The sequence below is a fragment of the Erythranthe guttata genome, chromosome 6, assembly GCF_056151865.1.
Source record: "Erythranthe guttata isolate IM_541 chromosome 6, IM_541, whole genome shotgun sequence".
Taxonomy (NCBI): Eukaryota; Viridiplantae; Streptophyta; class Magnoliopsida; order Lamiales; family Phrymaceae; genus Erythranthe; species Erythranthe guttata.
In genome coordinates this window covers 2,684,558-2,707,383 of record NC_142538.1, presented here as the reverse complement: position 1 = coordinate 2,707,383, position 22,826 = coordinate 2,684,558, and the positions used below count along the sequence as shown (strand labels likewise).

The 22,826-nt window shown below is 33.7% G+C and overlaps 4 protein-coding genes across 13 annotated transcripts; 3 read left to right on the top strand and 1 right to left on the bottom strand.

Moving 5' to 3' along the window:
* The first annotated feature begins 22 nt into the window (after positions 1-22).
* On the top strand, positions 23-7,056 carry LOC105977722 (uncharacterized). Of its 4 annotated transcripts, none has more exons than XM_088819417.1 (9): positions 23-220; positions 1,243-1,280; positions 2,105-2,467; positions 3,163-3,345; positions 4,843-4,935; positions 5,169-5,351; positions 5,429-5,531; positions 5,669-5,851; positions 6,353-7,056. In XM_088819417.1, the coding sequence occupies exons 3-9, from the start codon at positions 2,240-2,242 to the stop codon at positions 6,817-6,819; spliced, it is 1,440 nt and encodes a 479-aa protein (XP_088675543.1). In that variant the 5' UTR covers positions 23-220; positions 1,243-1,280; positions 2,105-2,239; the 3' UTR covers positions 6,820-7,056. The 4 variants fall into 4 exon arrangements, with proteins under 4 accessions (XP_088675543.1, XP_012858533.1, XP_012858535.2 ...); XM_013003079.2 differs by having other exon boundaries at positions 1,243-1,450; XM_013003080.2 differs by lacking the exon at positions 1,243-1,280 and having other exon boundaries at positions 86-220.
* Positions 7,057-7,601: 545 nt separating this feature from the next.
* On the top strand, positions 7,602-10,017 carry LOC105977585 (NPL4-like protein A). Its single transcript, XM_013002907.2, has 2 exons — positions 7,602-8,919; positions 9,521-10,017. Exons 1-2 carry the CDS (start codon positions 7,939-7,941, stop codon positions 9,773-9,775), a joined length of 1,236 nt encoding a protein of 411 aa, XP_012858361.2. The 5' UTR covers positions 7,602-7,938; the 3' UTR covers positions 9,776-10,017.
* A 166-nt stretch (positions 10,018-10,183) lies between these two features.
* On the bottom strand, positions 10,184-14,042 carry LOC105977584 (Melibiase family protein). Its single transcript, XM_013002905.2, has 15 exons — positions 13,676-14,042; positions 13,282-13,340; positions 13,060-13,116; positions 12,927-12,961; positions 12,669-12,772; positions 12,495-12,567; positions 12,322-12,380; positions 12,177-12,242; positions 11,978-12,061; positions 11,787-11,851; positions 11,392-11,474; positions 11,120-11,210; positions 10,961-11,019; positions 10,704-10,844; positions 10,184-10,601 (listed from the first exon to the last, which is right to left on the bottom strand). The coding sequence occupies exons 1-15, from the start codon at positions 13,870-13,872 to the stop codon at positions 10,491-10,493; spliced, it is 1,284 nt and encodes a 427-aa protein (XP_012858359.1). The 5' UTR covers positions 13,873-14,042; the 3' UTR covers positions 10,184-10,490.
* A 5,871-nt stretch (positions 14,043-19,913) lies between these two features.
* LOC105977381 (potassium transporter) lies at positions 19,914-22,510 on the top strand. 7 transcript variants are annotated; one of them, XM_088819410.1, is made up of 7 exons: positions 20,036-20,153; positions 20,376-20,461; positions 20,761-20,838; positions 20,931-21,001; positions 21,124-21,903; positions 21,996-22,059; positions 22,157-22,510. In XM_088819410.1, exons 5-7 carry the CDS (start codon positions 21,544-21,546, stop codon positions 22,324-22,326), a joined length of 594 nt encoding a protein of 197 aa, XP_088675536.1. In that variant the 5' UTR covers positions 20,036-20,153; positions 20,376-20,461; positions 20,761-20,838; positions 20,931-21,001; positions 21,124-21,543; the 3' UTR covers positions 22,327-22,510. The 7 variants fall into 7 exon arrangements, with proteins under 7 accessions (XP_088675542.1, XP_088675541.1, XP_088675540.1 ...); XM_088819416.1 differs by lacking the exons at positions 21,996-22,059; positions 22,157-22,510 and having other exon boundaries at positions 19,914-20,153; positions 20,388-20,455; positions 20,928-21,001; positions 21,124-21,377; XM_088819415.1 differs by lacking the exons at positions 21,996-22,059; positions 22,157-22,510 and having other exon boundaries at positions 19,914-20,153; positions 20,388-20,461; positions 20,928-21,001; positions 21,124-21,377.
* The last annotated feature ends 316 nt before the right edge of the window (positions 22,511-22,826 follow it).

The window sequence follows — 22,826 nt, the reverse complement described above, 5'->3', positions numbered from 1 at the left end:
AATTTTTATTTTTATTATAAGTATAAAATAATGAAATACAAAAAGAGGAAAAAAGAAAAGGGAAAAACAAAACCCTTGTAATTTTCCGAAATCATATTTACTGTAATCTCTCTCGCTCCGTTTCTCTCACAGACGCACACGCAATGTTGGGAGTGAGCAGCAATTGCAGGATGATGATTGGCGGAAGGAAGAAAAGGAAAAGACGGAGGCATTGATTGAGGTATAATCCACTTTTTCCTTTAAAATCTGTAATCCTTTTGCGGATCATATTATACATTATATGTGATTTTTGGAGATTACAAATGCTTTAATGGTGAACGCATCTTCAAATCCTGGCTTTATCTCCATTATGCGTGTTAGGTTTAATTGCTAGAGATGGACTTTTTGAAGATTTCTGCTGAGCAGTGTAATTACGGAAAAGCCCTTGTATTTGAACAATGTATCTATCCTATGGAGAATATTATGTGGTATTCATACAGTTGCAAAACCTATGTTTATGTAATTATGTTCCGCTTTTGGATTACGTAGAACGAGACGGAATTTAGATATGCATTAAAACCGGATTACTTTCTAAAAAAAATCTTATAGTTTTCGGGGCATACTTAAAAAAAGATTATTAAGTAATTAAAATGAATGTTGCAAGATGAAACGTGGCCGTCGTGTGGATGTTGAACCTACAATTTACGTATAAGGTTCAATATTCAATGTCCAAGTGCCTTATCTTGTACAAAGCGAGACACTTAACGATTACCAATAATTTATTGTACTGCGTCTTTAGTAGGATTTGAACTTTAGCGTATATACTAATCAGCGAATATCTTTTGGATTGGTTGTAGTTGGCATCAAATGATAGTGTCGTTTTACACGTCGCATGCAATTTTAGGAATTGATTGAACTTCCAACAATTGGTCACTGTTGTTCAAATTTTGTAGATAACACGAGATTAAGACTTTAAATTTTAATCCGTGAAATTTATGTATTTTTTCATGAACTCGGTAGTTTTATAAGATACAATGTCGATGATACAATGACAGGAGTAATTTCAAGAATTAATTCATCTATTTCAACCATATGGTCCTTATATTTACGTGGAACATTCTGAAATAGCACATTTTTATCTAAAATTAATACATCCACTTACACAAGTATTGGAATATAAAGTAAATTATAGGCTTTTGACTTATTACTAATACAAAAAGGAATGAGGTGGTTTTAATTTTCCATTCATTGCTTTCGAGACAGATAAAGTCGAATGTGAGGGAAAATTGTCAAAAGTCCAGGTATGAATCATTAATTGCCATTGAGGTAATTAATGCTCGAACAAAAGTTGGTAAGTAACACAATTTTTAACCTGGTGTAAGTCTTATATCATGATATCACTATATAAGCCCCAGGTTCATTTTGGTGTTGAGAAAATAGTGGTGTTCCTTCTGGCTAAACATAATCCAAGGTCAGTTTTATCAGTAGAATCATCTTTATTTTATATTCATATGTGTTTGTGACTTCTTTCTCGATCCTATTCTCATTGTTCTACTCGAATGGTTGATATCATCTGGAACTTCTTGAAAATTCTGGCGAAGCTGTTCCTTTTCTCCATTCTTTATTGCTTTTGAGTTTTTTTTTTTGGCTCAAATGGCTCCAAGTTGAGAATAATTCACCGATCCATTACTTCTATGCACAAGAGTTTCCATCTCAGATTTTCCTTATTTGCCATCATAATTTATGAACATCTCAATTATTTTCTACCGATGCCCAATTACTTACCTTCTAAAAATCCTGGTTCAGTGGCCATTAATGGTCTCTAAAAACTTCTTACTCTCTCTCTTCTGTCATAAAGCCAAAGGCTTAGCTATTATTTCACGAAACTAAGGCCGCGGCTTACCATTTCGTACATTTCTCAATCTAACCCTACTCCATGAAAGTACGTAAGCCATTGTAACATGATATACAAAACCATTCAATTTATTTCACTCTGCGAAAGCAAAAATTCTTGCACCTCTTGTACATCATCATGGTCATAAGTTTAATGTTTTTGTCTTATTATGTTTTAAAATATTAAAATGCAAAACTTTACTCAATTCGTTATATTGTTACATGGAACTAGGTTTTCATCCCAGAAACCAGTGATCATTATTTTGTTCATTGCACGACGAGGAAATCTGAATCCATTCACATACATCAAGATAAGTAAAGTTCTGATTAAGCTGAATTTCTTCCTCAATTGATTCTCCTCTTCCCAATGTCAAACTTTCAACCTTGTTTGCCAACCTGCTCTTCCTCTTCCGCTTCATCCTCGTCGTCTTACCCACAACATCCCTTATCTGTTGAGGGTGAAAAGTGGTGGATGCTGGAAAGAACTGCCAATGGCATAATATCATCCATTAGACCTGATACGTATTCTGAGAAGACAAGGATGACGGGGATCAAGATCATTGAGAAATTATTTTTGGAACACCTTGGGATTAAGGTTTGATTCATATTCTTGTGTTTCTAATTTTTTTTTTGGGTGATAAAAAAACTAAATAAAATGGCAATCACAATTCACAACACATGCACCCGAAGGGATTCGAACCCTCAACTCTCTCCACAATGGGAGAAGACCAATACCACCTAGGCTAAGACTTGATCGTTTGTGTTCCTACTTTAGTTAAAGATGCATTATATCTATGGCTTCCCTTTTTTGTTATTGGGTTCTATTCAATGTGACAATATTAAGATTTTGCTATGTACTGTACGGCTAGTAGATCACACCATGGGCATTTATTTGAAGATATTTTTTAGACTAGTACATTACTACATGAGTTATGTTGGTAATTATGAATTTACAAGGCACTGTAAGCATTTTACGACGTTCTTCAGAATTTTTCATTGATGGACAATATCTAAATATTATTTGCATGAGCCACACCCACACATATTGCTGACTTGAATATAAAGTATACACTGCAAGTGGATAGTTTAGCTGAATATTTTTCAGTTATGCTGCTTTTATTATCAGCTGAAACTTCTTCTAGATTTTCATAATAGAGGATAAACTACTCGTGCCAAAATCATTTTGATGAGTATTTGGCATTAAAGTGCACAGTATTGTGATAGTAGTGGATTCGTATTTGCTGAGAATCTGTAAGATAGTTACAGCTCTCAATCAAGTTTTCTTTGCAGGTTTTCCCATATGGCTCAGTTCCTCTGAAAACATATCTTCCTGATGGAGATATTGATATGAGTGCAATCACCCATCAAAATACCGAGGACGCCGTGGCCAATAACTTTTATCAAATTTTGAAAGCTTATGAGCAAAACAATTTTGGGTTTCTGATTACGGATGTTACTATGATTGATGCTCAGGTCTTGCCTCTTCACTTGATTATTTTTATCTGCAAATAATTTTTTAAAGGATTGTTTGCATAAGTGGAACTTTCTGTGTATAGCTTATATATTTTCCGTTTATCAAGTCAAGTCTATTCTAGAAATTTTGTGTGACAACACTCTCACTAGGTTTAATGATTATGCATCTATTATTATCAGTTTTTACCTATTTGATTATGATATATATATGTGTGTGTGTGTGTGTGTGTGTGTGTGTGTGTGTGTGTGTGTGTGTTATAAAATACATAATTTTGTGCTTCACTTCGCTCGGCTAGCGCCTTGCTCCCTTGACAACACTGGTCGTAACATATCTGGCTAAAAAAATACAGGTGTTAAGCATTTTTTTATGCAACCATAAAAAAAAAAGAATTTCAATATGATCTTAACCAAATTATTCTTGGGACTATACAAAAAGTTTCTTGTTGTAAGTGTTATAGGAGATATATATGATATAGGTAGTAGGAGGAAGTAGTTATAAGCTATGTTGCATGAACACTTAAAACTTATTGACGTATTTGCATGTTGGACACCCGTTGGACACTTGGTGGATCATTTTAGTAAATGAATCGAGACATGTATTTTATAATTTATAAATAAACCCCTACATTTGTTTTTAATATATTTTCACGTGTTTAAAATGGTGTTTCCCCTTGCCCATGTTCGCGTCCACGTTAATGTGTCTGTGCTACATAGGTTATAAGTATTTACATTATTAGGACATTAATTTATACGCTTCTCTGTTATCTGCATATATGCTCAATTGATACAAGCACGATTGATATTTGATTTTGCTAGTAAATCTGCTAACAATGATTTAGCATTCATGATCATCAGTATCCTGGTTCATATTCTAGTTTGGAACGATAATTTATTCTATTAAATGAGTTCTACGGAGTTGCTATAATTAGGATAATTATTTGCATACTTGATATAAGGGGCAATTTTGGGCCAGACAAGTTAAAACTGTTTAGTAAAGGGTGCAACAAATGCAAAAGTTGGCAGAATATATAGGAAGCAATTGGCAAGGTTCTATCATATTATGTAAAATCTTGAGAAAAAGATAATTGATATGTATAAAACTTTTTAATGTGAAAAAGAACCTACATAACGGACCAAAAAACGTAGAAGTCCACAACTGCAGATAACGACATACATATATTACCAACTTTAAGCTTTTTAAAAGTAACGGAATATTATTCGCTACTTTTGTATTGGCTTTGAGAAGTTTCTAGCTATTTATAGTTTTCTAGTAAAGAAGTGTGATTCGACCATAAATGCTGCCTGTAATATGTTTGTTGTCACTGAGACACTGTCATCACTCCCACAGAAAGCCTTGCAATTGTAATATCTATGCCTTTTTCACTTAAATTTCGATCTGCATTCACCCCAGATGTAAATACTGAAGTTAGACAGTCCTGTATTAGAAGTTTCTCCTCCAGAATATTTGGCTTCATTTTGTTTACATTTTTGGATCAGGTCAAGGTTGTCAAGTGCATTCTGGATCATATTCCTGTAGACATTTCATTCAACAAAGTGGGAGGTTTCTCTTCTTTGTGCTTTTTGGAAACGGTACGATTCTTGCATTCCCCATATTTAAGGTCTTATGTTGTTACACATGCAAGAAAATGACGTACACTGATTCTTAGTTGAAGTTGTAGTTATAGACATATATGTATACTGTCTGTGCTTCTCTTTCTCGTTCAATCTAAATGCATATACGTATAGATACATATCCCTACTGTAGTCCGTGAAATATTCAATTTAGTTTCAGAAGATCGACAGTTTCTTGTCTACGTTCACAGGTGAATAAAGATATTCAGAAGGGGCACCTTTTCAAACAAAGCATTATTCTGATCAAAGCTTGGTGCTATTATGAGAGCCGGATTCTTGGTGCTTCCTACGGCTTGATCTCAACTTATGCTTTAGAAACAATGATCTTACATATTATTAATCTGTTCCATTCTCATTTACGTGGTCCATTATCAGTAAGTAAATCTCAGTTGCTTCTCTTTCCACATTACTAGCAAAAAGGGTCAATAACTGAATGACTATATAACTGCAGGTGTTATACACTTTTTTGGAATACTACAGTTCATTCGATTGGGAAAGGTTTGGAATAAGCTTAGATGGTCTCATTATTTTAGAAGCCCTTCCAGATGTTGTGGGTAAGTATTATGTATTCTTCTATTATTCATCTCCGACTTTTTCCAAAGGAATTAAGATAATATAATAAATCTATCACCTCCATTGATTGCATAACTCTCTGTTTTTTATTTCATTTGCATGTTCTTATTTCTGTCAGTACAAAGACCACAAATTGAAGATGACATGCTGCTCGGGGAAGATTTAATTCAGAGATGCAAGAATTATTTCTCTATCCCAATTAGAGCAGTTAGAGCTGAAGGGGGACAGTTTCAGTTGAAACCAATCAATATATTGGATCCTCTAAACGACGAGAATAACCTAGGACGTAGCATCTCTCTAGGTATGTCCGTTCTTCTTGGAATTTTCTTCTTTCTGAAAGACTGCTCATATAAATGCAATTTTTCCGGAGCTAATTTTTTACATTCATTCCTTTCTGGGAAGTCCCAAAATGAGACTCGATTTCCTAAATAAGTTTTTCTATTACAAAAATACCATCTCACGTAAAATATCGATGCACTATAAGATATTCAAGATTGCTTTATAATCAGCGAATAGATTGCACTGTGCCTGCTCTTTGTTGTTGTTCTAATGAGAAATTGATTGCACTTGTTTGGAACAGAGATTCGATTCATGTGGTATAGTGAAATGTGAAGTCGTAATTAATGATACAACTTTGGTTTTTCCAATTTACCAGAAAACCGCAATCTTTTTGAGTTTAACATGTTTCCAACATGATAAAATTTTAATTTATTCAGTTAATAAAAGAAATTTCATACTATATAGTAACTTAATTTCGCGAATTGATTGACTGATGATGGTATTATAAACTTTACTGAAACAGGTAATTTTTACCGAATAAAATCTGCACTGTCCTACGGGTATAAAAAGCTTACAGAGGTTCTCATGTTGCAAGAAAGCTGCATAAGCGACGGCATAAAGAAGTTCTTCGTCAACACAATTAATCGGAGACATGCGCTAGAGATGGAAAACCGTGTGGCGGCATGTACCAGAGGAAGATACTATAAAGTCGCTAATCTGCATGGGAACTGCACGAGTAGCTTTGAGGGTATGATTTACGGGCAATATTTCCTCAACTATACCTTACCCTTTCCTAGAAGACCTCAAAATGTTCGCCCGGGCCCCGCTTTCCTGGAAACCAATGTCGAAAGAAACAGCATTCATTTAGACATCGGTGGTGCTGCAGTGGAAAGCAATGATGATGGAAACAAAATCAACATTGACAAAGAAGCCACTTCCTCGGAGATTGAGGAAGAACTAACCTCAATGCTATCGTATATCAAAGGTTAGAGTCTCCTCCAGTGCCATTGGTGCTGTTATCTGCAGTGAATTTGGAGCAACCGTTGAGAAGCGATGTAAACCATTTGGGTTCCATGCCTTCCTGCAGTGCAGATTATTAATGATGAGATGTATGAATCCTCACTCTGCAGTGCAGATTATTTCAGCAGCTACATTGTAACGTTAATTCGAAAAAACTAGTATCTGATTGATATATATTATTTTGATTTATATTAGGTTTATTCGCAATATTTGCGCTTTCGTTTCATCCTTCTAGGTTGCCTCATACATCAAATTAGCGCAAGTCGTGGTTCGTATTAGCGCAAGTCGTGTTTCATATGAGATCAAATTATGTGTCACCCTTTCAAATTATTTGAATCACTTTCTCCCTTTTTTCTCAAATTGAAAGCAAATCAAATCAAATTAGATTTCCTATCTTCTTAATAAATAATTTGTAACCACTTCATACATATTTCTTTAATTGTAATTTAAAATGATTTATAACATAAATACATGGCTTCAACTTTTAAAATCACAAAAATATTGTTTTTAGTTCAAAATATAAAATAAATTCTTAACCGGTATTTGTAATTCCTTTCCAGATATTTAATTTTTTTAGTAATAGTTAATTCTTTTTGTAATTACTAATAATTAGGCTAAGTTTTAAGGATATATATATATATATATATATATATATATATATATATATATATATATATATATATATATATATATATATATATATATATATATATATATATATATATATATATATAAGAAAATTGTAATTAGCAGGGATTAATTCGAATATTTGATGGGAAGATACCAAAAGTGAAAAGAGAAAAAAAGAAAAAGAAAAAAAAGAAGAAAAGAAGAACCGGTTGTACTCTTCTAGTAGAGTCCCACCTCTCTTCGTCTTCCCCACTCGAACAAAATCTTTACTTCCTCCCCAATTATTCTGCAAATCTAATTTCACTCCAAAACAACTTCCTTTCTATAAATTATTCCCTTATTCCCTGTTAATTTTACTCTGTTTTAATCTTAATAAACTTTATAGCACCGGCGCACACCAACTGTTTGTTGAAATTCCCCAATAATAATCAATCCTGAAATTTGCACAATTCGTCGAAGATGATGATCAGAATCCGAAGCCGCGATGGTCTGGAGCGGGTCTCAATCGACAACCCTCTCGCCACCGTCGCCCAACTCAAGTCCGAGATCGAGTCCCAACTCCGGGTCCCCGCCCAAGCCCAAATCATCTCCGCCAACCAAAATCTGCTACTAGCGAAAACCCCAGACGATTTGACCCGTTTCACCGACATGACCGACCCGGGCGCCATGCTTTCCTCTCTCAAAATCGGCCACGGCTCAATTGTCTACCTAGCTTACGAAGGCGAGCGGACGGTCGCCGGACCCACCTTCCACCCCGCCGGCTCTTTCGGCAGGAAGATGACCATGGACGATTTAATCGCCAAACAGATGAGGGTTAGCCGCCAGGAGAACCCCCACTGCGAGCTAGTCTCCTTCGATCGTGATGCAGCAAACGCGTTCCAGCATTACGTGAACGAAAGTTTGAGCTTTGCGGTGAAGCGCGGCGGTTTGATGTACGGAACCGTGTCGGAGGAGGGAAAAGTTGAGGTGGATTTCATCTACGAGCCGCCGCAGCAAGGGACCGAGGAAAATCTGATACTCTTGAGGGACCCAGAAGAGGAGAATTTGGTTGAGGCCATAGCTTTGGGGTTGGGTATGAGGAGGGTAGGGTTTATATTCACTCAGACCATCAGCCAGGACAAGAAGGATTACACGATGTCGAATGCGGAGATTTTGCAGGCGGTGGAATTGCAGGCTGAGGGTGATTTGAAAGAGTGGGTTACTGCTGTGGTGAAGCTGAAGGCGAACGAGGATGGAGGAGCGGATGTGCACTTTGAGGCCTTTCAGATGAGTGATATTTGTGTTAGGTTGTTTAAAGAAGATTGGTTCGAGAGGGATGTGAAAGAGGAGATTGATCCGAAGTTATCGAGGATGAAGAAAGAGGTCGTGGTTGGAGTGAAGGATATGAGGGATGTGGACAACGATTTCTTCTTGGTTGTCGTCAAGATTTTCGATCACCAGGTTAGCAAGATTTGATTTTTATATTATTTTCTTCATGTAATTTGTTTTGCATTTAGTTCTGTTAAATCGGATCAGACATCTCCAAATTTACTTGGTTAAAAGGTATCTCCTAAATTTATTCTGAATGTCAAAAGTTTAAGAAACCATAGAATAGATTGTTTTGACCATAATGGTGGCAAGAATTATTTTAGATGAACCGAGAATCAATAATTTTACCTTGTCTCAAAAGCAAAAGACCTGCCTTTTTTTCGTCAGCGTAATTTAGATTAGTAATAGTAGATGCAAACAAGCTTCAGATTAGAGTGAGGACTTTGTTTCATAAGCAAATATATGAATCAGAAAAGAAATAAAATATGTGACTTTATGTGTATGCAAAAGAGAAGTCGGCTTTAGTTCAGCTGCTATTGTATTAGGTTTTTCTGTTTGAATACACCATGCTTGTCCTACGACTGTTTGAATCTTAATTTTATGGGATATCTAAGAGGAATTATAACATTGGTTATGTCCGGACTTGTATACACTCCCATTTTTCGTGTTTCTTAAGCATAATTTGTAACAAGTTTTTCCATCACCTATGTGCTGATCTTGTAATAAAATACAGGGCCCGCTTACATCGACGTTTCCGATTGAGAACAGAATATCCCCAGTGACAATGAGAGCATTGAAGAGTCATCTTGATAGGGCAAAGAATCTCCCCTTTGTGAAGCGAATTTCAGATTTCCATCTCCTTCTATTGCTTGCCAGGTTTCTAGATGTGAATGCTGATGTTCCTGCATTGGCTGGCTGTGTACACACGCAGTCTACAGTGCCTGAAGGCTACCAACTGTTGATCGAGTCCTTGGCCAGTGCTTCTTGATGCTGGTTCGTCTCTTCTGCAAGTTGTCGTAAAGATCTTTCACTTGAAGAAATCCCTTTTTTCGAACATGAATTAGAATGTGCACTTTCGAACTGAAATACGTGCTTTTGTTGGGCTTAGGTGAATTGGTTTTTATGTCTTGTAACTATAATATATTTCATCTTCTACTCTGCTTTGGAACTTTCCTTGAGATTAATTTATCATGTTTTCTCCCTCTATTGGGATTCTTTTTAACAGTACAACCCCTCTCCACTTACTCATTTGTGCTAGTGTGTGTGTGTGTTTTATTTATGTATGATATAGCAACTGTTTTCTGATTCTTTAACTTTGGTATACTCGAGTTTTCGTTCTCCAGAAACAGCAGTTATCGTTTACGAAAGAGAAACAAAATCAGACATATTCCTGCAATTACTGAAAAGTGCTTCTGCTAATAAAAAAAGCTCTTCCTTATTACATTCAAAATCAAAACAGAGTAGAATACATACTCACAGATACTAAAATCCTTGCAATGTTGGATCAATAAAAGTGGTAATCAAATATCCATTACAACAACATAACTTATTCTTTAAACAGACAACTGAAATAATCGACTGAACTCTCGTAATAAAATGGTGATGGCATCAGCCGTAAATACAACAATATGAAAACTGGACCATTTGTCTCTTTAGCATACCGAGCCATTATAAAAAGCTCACACTGGCATATATCCAATATATTAACTTGCCGAGTGACTCAATGTAGACGGAGTGAATATGTACATTTCACAAGCATGGGGTTTCAACCGAGCACTGAATGAGGATACTTTATTCTCCGAAACATATTCGTGCTGCAACGAACCAAGAATTTAAAAAATCAATAATATTCGAAGTAGAATGAAAACAAATTTAGAGACTTTAAACAAAGGTGGTACTACTGCATTTTTACGCACCTTCCACAAATCTCTGATAGAGACACTAGTGGAAGACTCGAGCCCAAGTGAAGCCCATTTAGTTGTGACAGTGCCCGTTTTCGAACATCTGTTCCATAAAACAACAGCCAAACGTTGCCCAGAAAGCGGGCCTGCCCAAACCTTCAATTATCCAAAATGTAGAGTGACGATTTAACAAGTGTAAAAACTTTGAAAAGATGGAAAAGATGGATTAAGGTAAAGAAAAATGTAAAAAGTGAGTAAAAAGACTCCCATACTTGATAACAACCATCAGGTCCATAGGAGTCGACTTTCCTTCCTTGAATTCCAAGTGAATCTGAAAGCCGAATATAAGAAAATCATTTTCCTAAAGCCAAATAGAGTGTGTAGAAAATAAATCTCGATAAATGTAAAATGGAGTAGAAAAGAAATCTTACCTTGATTTACAGCAATAACCTCCTCATTACTGAGAATTGCGAACGCCTCGGCAGTTATGTTTCTAACATCACAGCCGATTATAAGTGGAGACTGAAAATTCAAGAAAACATTTGGTTTTTGTTATTACCGAAAAAAGGCCACAGGATTTCATTATTAGATATTTATTTTATTTTTTCATAAAGAGAAAATGCTGCACTCGACCCTTTAAGCTATGGATTACACAGAAACAAAAAAAAAACAAATATCGTTTTCACAGTGTAATGAAGAGTACCTTCATCAGAGCCCAAATGCTGAAATGTGCTCGATACTCCTCGTCTGTCATTCCTCCATTTCCAACTTCTAACATATCAGGGTCTGTCCAAAAAGATTCATGTGAATATTATAAAAAGTCATGCACTGAACAAGGATATATATATATATATATATATATATATATATATATATATATATATATATATATATATATATATATATATATACAGTATAACCTCGATAAATTAATAACCTCGCTTAAATAATAATTTATTTGGTCCCGACTTGGTAAAAATGTACTAAATTATTAGTTTGATGATTTAATATTTCACTAAATTAATAGAATTTTGTCAGTCCCCAGTGTATTAATTTATAGAGGTTTATCTATATATATAAGAAAGATTGTATTTGTACCATTCCATCCACCAGGCCCCGCATAGGATGCCCACTTATCGTTGATATCAGCAATTGCAGTCATGCTAAAAACAAAAAAGGTGTTACAAAAGCCACATTAGTACAACAACCCTTTTTACAATATTTCAATATGTAATTTGGTAAAAATAAATAAACGAAAGAGCTCTGGGAAAAAAAAAGGGGGTCCTAACCTCGCCCACGTATCATTAATGTCGTCTGTTGTTCGCCAGCTGTTTCCGACATTGCCTGCCCATAATGCTGGATCACTCGAACCCCTGCAAAGTTTTTTTACAAATCCAAAGTTCATTTTTAGTGTGCAATATTATAAATTTAAAAAAAAAAAAAAAAGAAACAGGGGATTTGAAAGTTAACGAGGCTATGTAATTATACCATTCACAAAGAGAGTAGAACATTTGATGCCCACTTGCATTTATGGCATCTCGCATTGGTGGATACCTGAAACATTATCGAATATTAGCAATTAGATCAAGATAACTCGTCCGTGTAAACGAAATTAAATTTTTAGACACGTAACCTTTTTTTGGCATCAATGCCCAAATTGAAACAATTGTCATACTTCAAGTAATCAATCCCCTAACACAACGAAAAAAAGAGCATTTTCTCAATAAAGAAAATCGAACAACAGTATGAAAATAATCACGAAACATATTCGGCACTACATGAAAAAAAAAAAAAAAAAAAACTCACCCAAGAAGCCCAGAGTTTAGCGTCATCGGATTCATGAAAAAGCGAGCCCGGTCGAACTTGGCACGTGAAAGCACTGCAGAAAATTTAATATGGGAATCAAGAAAACAGAGCAAATGATAGAAACGAGAGTTCTAAACAAAATAAAGTATAAATCTAGTGTTTATTTTTACTTACCCTGCATCTGAGTAGATACCTATCTTCAGTCCCTTTGAGTGCACATAATCAGCAAGAGATTTAATTCCCGACGGAAAAGTTTCTGCATCGGGAACTAGCTGACCCTGCACGTCACCCAATTTTCAGTATAAATAACCATAATACGAAATATTAATAGTGAAAAATTGGAAACGCATTCATCTTTTCAACTTAATAAATGTTAATTAATATGCTCGAGAATAAAAAGGTATTATAAATTATAATTAACAGTCTATTTACCTCTGAATCACGTGATACCTCAGACCAGCAATCATCTGCATATCGTAATATAAGAACATAATTATCAATATACATATACATAAAGAGTATCGAAAAACGAAGATTGTGCAGCTACAAAGTAAAAAGCGGTTACCTATATTTACGTAAGTATAACCTAACTTGGACAAGCCAGTAGAAACAAGTGCATCAGCTGTCGTAAAATCACAAACAAGGTTAGTTTAATAACTGGAAAACTTCAAAGTATCATTCGCCTTCAAAAAACACATTGAATACGAAATACGAAAACTGATAGCCTCCTCGAAAAATTCATTTATCAAACAAATATAGCATATTAAAATTGACAGGAAAGCACTACCTGTTTCCTTGATAACTTTTTCACTGATATCACAGCCAAAAAAATTCCAGGTATTCCATCTGTAACATATAAATTTAAATTAATAATCCATAATTAGTGAAAGATGTAGCATATATGTCTATATACGAAACGAAAACCGATATTACGAAATCCAGCTGATTTTGATGATAAAAAATCAAAAGCATGTCGATTAAATCTAAACCACAACTGAAAGGAGGCATATTGCATCAAATCACCCATCCAATTCCAGCTCACAGAGAATCATTCCACCAACAAAACAATCTGATTTTTTTTTCCTCTCCAGGATAAATAAAGGGGGGAAACCCTCAAAAACAATTTAAAAAATAAAAAAATAAAAAATAAAAAATAAAAAATAAAAAATAAAATTAGTTACCCCATCTGAGGAGTTCTTGCCAAACCATTGCCGAGCTGAAGAATTCCGTAATTTGATGTATCAAAAATATGGGTATTGGGTTTTTCTTGCCCGTTCATGTAAGGGTGCAAAGGCAGAACCCTAGTTGCAATCACTGCCACTGAGATTAAATGTATGTACATAATTGCTCTCAGCAATCCCATGGTGATATTCGCCATTTTTTTCTCTCTCTCTAAGTGGTTATCTATCTAGAGAGAGAAGAGAAGAGAAGGATTGAGGGAAAATTGGAGAAGAAAGATTGAATCGATGAAGGAATAAATATTTAGTGACACTTTCAAGTAATTTATACTAAAGCATTCGTTTACTCTGTTCATGATTGTTTGACCCCACATTCTTACTTTATTATTTATTGGCACTAAAGTTAATAATAAAAATAATAAAATAAAAAGAATATCAACAGTATATTACACTTACCTCCCCTAATTTATGTGTAATTATAGTTATACACCTTTCTAATTTGAAAACCTATTATGTATACGAGTTCGGAATTAGCCGTTTCAGAAAAAAATCGTTTTTTTTTTTTTTTTGGAAATGAAAAACTAGTTCCAATTCCATCCCAAAAGAATTGGAAAAATCGGAATCTCGCTAATTAGAACAAAAACCTTGTTCCAGAATCGAAAATTTTCGAATCGGAATCTGTGGAATTCGAAATTCCGTTCCAATTTCCACACCCTTACCTCTCCATATTGAAAAAATAGATACCTCACTTAAAGTTTAATTTAAATGAATTTAATTTAATTTTATCAAACCTCAATCGAAATACAAGTAAATTTCCCAATTGGAGGGGGTCTATCTATAAATATACTTAACTTATGGGGTGGTAAGTGTAATTTACCAATGATAAATGATAAATGATAAATTGAATATTGCCTCGTCATTTGGATGAGACCACCTGATTTGCTGATCTGGAATTTGGTTTATTTCTAATTTTTTTTTTTTTTTTTTTTTTTTTTTTTTTTTTTTTTTTGGTTTATTTCTATTTTCAATATTACAATTGGTAGTTTTCTAATTATAGTGTACAGATATTTTAGGAAGCCCGAACAGGACATTTTTTGTCTAGTGGTTGTAGCCTGTAGGATCTTTTTCTCTTTTTTGTTTTCTAGATACTAAATAATTATTTTGATAATTATAATTTGTTAAATTAATAAAATTTTGATAATGCAGAATTCATAGAGGTTGAACTATATTACGTTCTAATCTTACTACAAATCAATACATTCAAAAGAAAAATAGTGTAATATTTGTAGATAAGAATGAAATAACAATTCTAGTACATGTATGTTGAATAATGAGGCCAAAAAATAATTATATTGAAGAGTCAATAACCAATTTGGACAAGCAAACTCACTTTCTAAACACATTCGTTTACTAGTAAAACAAGTAACTTTCGACCAATAACAATAAGTCCTTAATTTAATTATTTATATTATTAAATAGTATTATTTAAACTTTGTTTTGGAAAAGATAAGAAGGAATCAATATTTAAAAGATAATAGAAATAAGCTCAAGGCCCCACCATGTTGAACTGATACGAATCATACAATACAACCAAAAAAAGAACAACCCCAACTTATAATATATTTTGTTTACATAAATTAATTACATCTGTTTAATGAATAATTAATTAGCTGTAATAATGGCAGGCTTTTAACTTTTATTCCACAGAGCAAAGGCCCAATCCACTCCCGATAAGTGGGCCGGCGGCCCAAATCTACTCAGCATTTTAATTTTTTAGGTTGTCGGAGCTCGTTCGTTATTTGCTGCACCGAAAGGCTAAATTTTTCGCCCCCGCCCCGACACGTTAGGATAGCAGATTTGGCCCTTAAGAAACGTAAATTATGATGATTCAACGACATGTTAGGATAGCAGGTCTGGGCCTGATTAGTGTTGAAATCTCCACATTGCGGGTGTTAGTATCTTGATTATAGGACATTGCACTAATTTACCATTACCGGAACCAGTTGAGCTATAGACATGCGGGCCGTAATAGCTCATTATTTTCATAATTGTATGTTGATACAAAAAAAATATATCTATTAAACTAATCGAATATTAAAATAAATGTTTTAAGTTTTGGGCTTCAGTAGTTCAGCGGATCCAATGTACATTTGTTGCATTTCGTAAAGATAATTAGGCCCATTTTGCTGCAATTGGGCGGCCCTTTAATTCATAAAAGTAGTGTATTTAAATCTACATTTTTCGTATAATAGCTTGCAAAGCATACTAGAGACGTAAATCATACTAGACTAATCATGTGTGACAAACTCAACTTAGCGACTGTTGGCAAGGAAATTCAAACTTAAATCAATTAACACAGTGTCACTAATTCCAACCGCTTAGTCGGCACAAAATTGATATCCAACCATATTAGTGCACTTAAGTCTTAAATTAATTTCAAAGTAATTTTCTTTTACTTATAAAAATAGAAAAAGGGATGGAGATCGAAGAAGAAATATGTTTGTGAAATTGTCAAAGTTGCCGGCCAAAATCCAATTAAATTCCACCAAGTCAAACACAATACACCGTATAGTATGTGTATTATTTCAAGAATTAGGTAATTAATTGGGTGCAGTAATTATTGAGAAGCAAATCCATATATTCCGGACCATAATGTTTGTCCTAAGCAGAAAGCAAAAAAAGAAGAATGAATATTTGAGGTGGGAAGAATTGAGCCTTAAATATTATGTGTCCTTTGCATAACTAAAAGTTGCCACCACAATTAATATTTGTTATAACACCAGCCACCATCCATCTGCTGCATGCTTCTTCTTTTTTGTCTTTTTCTTTTTTTTTTTAAATTGAAATATAATCATATATTTATTCACCAAATCCAATATGACAAATATTTAAGCAAATGTTCTAACAAATCGTTCATAATACTAGAATTAATTAATCAATTTTGAGATTACAAAAATTACACATATTAATTTAAGGTTATTTTCTTTTTCCTTCTTCTTGTCAAGAATTGATGTGATTATAATACAAATCGGAATGATCAACTCAATTATAAACTCTATATGGGATCATAAAATCCAGGCAATAAATAATTACATTTTCTTGTTTGTTTGTTCTAATGGAATAATTATAAGGAAAAATGAATAAACAAATATCAAAACTTAGATATGGAGAAGAAAAAAAAGACAAACATGGATTAATAATTTAAATCAAGAACCGTTAATTATTTGATATGTAGTTTAATTTGGGTGCAGGGCGGCGGCTAGTTGTTAACGTCGTTGATTCTTCGGCTAGGTCCCGACACCGGAGTTCTCCCTCTGGGGAGCATGCCCATCAGTGAAGGCCGATTGTATGCTATTAATCCAAGCAGATTCCGGTGACTTCCTCCAAACTCCGGCGACATTCCGCCGTTCTCCTCCGCCGGAAAGGATAATGTTGATGCCAATGGCCTAGCTGATGCTATTTCAAGAATGATGAGAGAGAAGAAGAGAAGTGTGAAGGACGATTTGATAATTAGTTTAGTAGTGTTGGCCATGGTGAAAATCGGATCGGATATTTTGGCTTTGATTTTTGGAATGAGTGTTTATATAATAATTATTATTATGTAAAAAGAAAAGACAAGGGTTTTTATGAAGAGAAAAATCTGGTTTAATTGCATTTGATTGTGAGAAAAGGTCAGCGAGGGGAGAGAAAGTCGTACGTGTGTAGAGAAAAAGCAGGATAGAGAGAGAAAGTGTAGAGAGAGAGAGAGAGAGAGAGAGGGGGAGGGGCTAATATTATTATTGCATGCATAAACTGCAAGATCCACGCGCTTCTTTCTAACCGACGCGTTGAATTTCTGCAACTTGTGTCTAATTATTTTGATTTGTGGAAATAATAATTGACAGACCATATAAACATTTGTTCAATGCATGCTAAATGGGGATTACGTGCATTAATTAAAACATGCTAATGCAAAGTGACGTGGCCATTAAAGTGTGTATTTTGGTAATCATGTACATACTGAAGTAGTAGCATTATTTAGTTGTTTGTATTAAAATTAAAGAAAAAAAGCATATTAGGGCCTATAAATTTTATTTCGTTCTTTGTTTTAAACGGTAATTTGTGCTAAACACTTTTGACTTTGAGCACTAATACTTTTTCAAATTTTTCAAATCAGGTAAATTTATATTTTTGTATTCTATTAAAAGTCTATCGGACATGTTAGTTAGAGAGATTAGACAGGTAATAGGTATTGGCCGAAAATAATTTACTATCATACAATTCGTCCGTCTTAAAAAAACCACATTTACTTTAAAAAAATAGTATTTTCTTCCATAATTGTATTTTTCCCTACTAGTCCCATGTCGTCGACCGCCTAATTTACGTCATAACAATTAACATCATTGGGGAAAAAAATATTTTCATCTAAGACATTTATTTGCGGTCCGAATTTTCCTACTAAGTTGTTCATTTTCAGTCTATTTTTAGTTTAAACTCTCCAATTAATCAGTTTAAGCTGTCTATTTCAGTATCAACTGTCCTGAGGGAGTTAGCAAATTCAAAATATTCAGACAGACGGTTAGCTATGCAAAAATAATTTTGAGAGAGTTTTAGCCAATTTTCTATTGTTTTAATATTTTCTTTTTTAATAATGAAAATATAAAATCATATTTTGTAATTCTGCAATTAATTTTGGAAGCTTAATATAGAGCACCCATTTTAATTCAATCACTCTCCAATTCGAAATGAATATACTGAAAAGCCCAAACCATTCGTAATTAAGCCTAAATGTTTGGGCTTTATCTTACTATTAAATTATTAATAAGGACAGGAATTGGGTAACACGCGCTGATGAAGAGCACGTGGGGAAACGATTAGCGGAAAGTGGGGCCAAATAGGTTGTTTTACCGCTTACAAACGTGGGTAAACCGCCACCTCCATCCTGGAAATTATCCAATGCGCGACGGTGCATCACAGTGCCATCAAAATCGGTGCCGCATTGGCTATAAACTTGCCATGAAAGTCACCTACATTTATAGAGCTAGCTGTCTACGCGCTACGGTGGTCAGAGGTTCTGTTGTCCCGTTGACTTATTTGTCTATACCGGTAAAATACACCAAATTTGTAATAACAAGTACACCAGGTGTATTTCAATTAGTATTTCCTTAATTGTTACCACCTTGGTCGGTTACATTTAAAGGTCGGAATTTTTCAAAATCTTGTAGTTCAATTACGGGTTTTCAATTGGTCGGTAAACCGATCGAACTGAACTGAAAATTTAGCACGTGTCAAATATCGAATCGAAATTTGGTTCGGTATTCTATATAGATTTATTGGAATTCTGATATCCGATACGATAAATGGTATTGATTGTCCGTATATATCGTATCGTACCGAATATCAAAAGATTATAATACTTACTTTTTCATTTATTTTAAATTCTGTAATGTTATAACAAATTATAAAATACTTTTATATTATAAATTTATAATATTTTTCATAATTTATAAATTAGCCTCTATTGCTAATCAAATTTTATTTTTAGGGTAGATTATTAAGATTTGAATGTCAATTTCACAATCAATTAATTTATATATATATTTTTTAAATATTAAAATATATTTCCGGATACCGTTACTGGACCGAAAAATTAATTAATTCGGTGAAAGTCCGCACCAAACCGAATAGTTTAGTTTGGTAAATAGTTTTATAAATTTTCTAAGTACCAAAATTTCGGTTTGAAATTCCGGTACGATATTAACGAATGAACACCCCTAGGTTCAGTGTGGATGATGTAAAACGGTTTTGTAGATGCTATACTTGGTGGAATACATCGGGTGATCTTGAACCACTAAACTATACATAATTATAACACACACACACACACACACACACACACACACACACACGTGTGTTTAGTAAATCGTTATTTATATTGATCTATAGTTCAAAATTATCCAATATGTTACACCAGGTGTAGCATCTCATAAACCGACGTAAAACCAACAAGAACATTTAAACTCAAAATTTGATATGAAGGAATCAATTAACTATTTCATTAATTGATTATTATATTTTATTTTGTAAAAAAAAAAAGAGATTATAAAACCACATTACAAGATTTTATTAATTATTATTATATTTTATTTTGTAAAAAAAGAGATCCAAAATAATATTACGAAAATCAGTGATCACGCTATGGAAATCTGATTGATTTCCCCTTTCTTACAAAAAAGTAACGGCCTCACAGTAATTTAATTATTATGTTTTTCTCGTAACCGTCGTCTTCCTTAATTTTAAATTTCCTCTAATTTCCATGGTTTTCAGTTTTCTGATGATTTATCAGAGATAAATAAAAAATAATAAAAAAAAATGGATTGTGGCCCTTATTCGTGTAAACCAATTAGGGCTTTTGTGGAACACCCCCATGTTTTGTTGGTCGACGATTGTGAAATTACTCGTAAACTTATCGAATTACTCTTCACTGAATGCGCATGCAGAGGTACAATACGTACACATATATGTATGTATATATTTTGATTAATCTGTCATTTGATTTTTTTTTTTTTATGTTTTTATATGTTTTTATTTCACCTGATGGAAATTTGATGTTTTATTTACTGGGAATGAGATATCAAACTGTGTTGAGGATTAAATAAAATCTGCATTTGTAAAATAATTTTAATTAATTAAAAACAATTATAAATTCATGATTTTATTTCAGTGATTACTTCAGATGGTGGAGTGAATGCTTTGGAGTATCTGGGATTAGCAGATGATGATCAGAGTTTAGGGGAATACAATGTATGCGTACGTCACTTTTCTCGAACAAAATTTAAATATTGTCGTTATTTCTTCGAAGAAAATCTTGATTATGATGATATGAATATTTTTCTCGAATTTGGATGGAAACAATGTAGATTTAAGAATTTGCAAATTCGTAATAACAGATTGTTTAGTTTTCGAGTTTTTGCCGTATATTGCAAGTCGACATGTTAGAAATCCGGCTCCCTAAAACCTCTCGATAAATTCATATCATCCGTCCGTTTAAACATATTTGTTGTCTATTTATCGATGAAAATAAAATATGGGATTAATTATGTTCTCAGACACCAAAGATGAAAATGATTTGCATAGACTATGAAATGCCGAGAATGAACGGATACGAGCTACTTAAGAAACTTAAGGTAATTAATTCAATTTCAAGTTAAATTAAGTACTATAGTTCGTAAATCTCGTTACGTACATTAGAATCATAAGCCTTTGTTACAATCAGCAGGAATCACCACTTATGGAGGATGTGCCCGTTGCAGTTATGGCGTCCGATAACGATCCTACCCTCGTGAAAAAGTAATCGCTTCACAATTTTTTTAATATCTCGTTTTTCAACAGTACCGATAAGTACTAATACGTAAAATTTGCTAATAATAAGATCCATTAATTAATTAATTAATTCGTGAAATGTAATATAGGTGCATAGAAGCAGGAGCTGTAATGTTCATCAGTAAGCCTGTGAAGGAGGTTGATGTGGAGAAACTCAAGACTTTGATGAAATGATTAATTAGATAATTCTACTAATTCATGTTTGGGTTCTTTTGTACGTGTTCTTAAAACCTTTGTGTACTTATTGTAAGAAGTCTATAAATATGTGCCCCAATTTGTAATTTCGAAGATTCACATTTTTATAAAATAAATAAATAAAATAAAAAAAGCCTCTGATTTTAAATTTGTAGTAGCCAGGCAATAAAAAAAAAGGCCACGTCTTCTTCTGATAAACACACACAGAAAACAAAATGCAGCCTCATATTTTCTCTTCTTTCTTTAGGCCCTATATATATATATGTATCTATATATATATACAGAGAAATTAAATTGAATAAAGAAAAGGAAAAATGGGAATAAGGGCACTTCCATTATCCTCTTCACAAAATGGTGTTTTTCTGCATCCAGTGACAGCTGGCAGTGCTGTGAAGAAACAGTACTACTGTTCGAATTACAGATATGTTAGCATTAGAAAGAAGTCAAAAATAGGTATGGTGGTGACGTGTGCGAAGAAAGAGAGCAACAATGGCGGAAAAGAAGAAGAAGAAGAAGAAGAAGCAACGAAGAAGAAGAAGAGGAGAAAACAGAATATTTTTGAGAGTGTAACAGAAGCTCTTGATTTCTCACAGGTTAGATCTGAAAAAGATGCTGACCTCATCGATGAAGCCAGAGAAGCCACTCGTTCTGGCGAAAGGATGTCTAAAGAACAGGTTTTTTTTTTTTTTTTATTCTGTCTTAAAATTATTTAATTAGTTAATTAATTAATTTTTGTTTTTTGTTGTATGTGTGAAATTTGTTGCAGTATGCAGCTTTAAGAAGGAAGATAGGAGGAACATACAAGGATTTCTTCAAATCATATGTGGATGGTAATTATTAATTAGTATTAATATATGTATATATAATTAATTATTTGGGTAATTAATTAATAATGATATGTGTGGTTTTGTTGTAAATATGTAAAAGTGGATGGGGAATATGTGGAAGAGGGATGGGTGGACAAAACGTGCAAAGTGTGCAAGAAAGATACAAGAGGAGAGGCAAGACAAGTGGATAAGCTTGGGAGATATGTACATGTTGCTTGCCTTGATAAACCTTCTTCCGGCAACTTCTTTACCAGACTCTTCTCCGGTTGATTTCCGTTATACGTACTTTAATTTATTAGTGTGTCGTCTTAGCTTCACAAACTGTACAATTAATTATATATAATCGATCGACGCAGTGTGTGTGTTCTTTTCTGAGTTTTGTACTTCTATGGATGTATAATTTCAATTATCTTTTCGACAGATTAGAGTGAATCAATCGAACAAGTTTGGTGAACATGTTAATATTTAAAAACTGTTGATATTTTACGAGTGGAATTCAAACGACGAACAATAATGCAAGCCCTGATCTAATAAACAGAAGATGAACATAGGGTTATTACTTTTTAGTGGTTCGGATCAATGAGATCTACGTCCATTTTAGAGCAGCCATCGGAAACCTTTTATTGATAAACAATACGAGATTGCAATTAAAATACGACTTTAAAAAAATCAACTTTCACCGAGCTGATCAGAAAACGACCAACAACCGCGTTTCTGAAGTCTCTCTCATTGATCTATCACGAATAAATTACAGAGTTTCTCTCTCTATC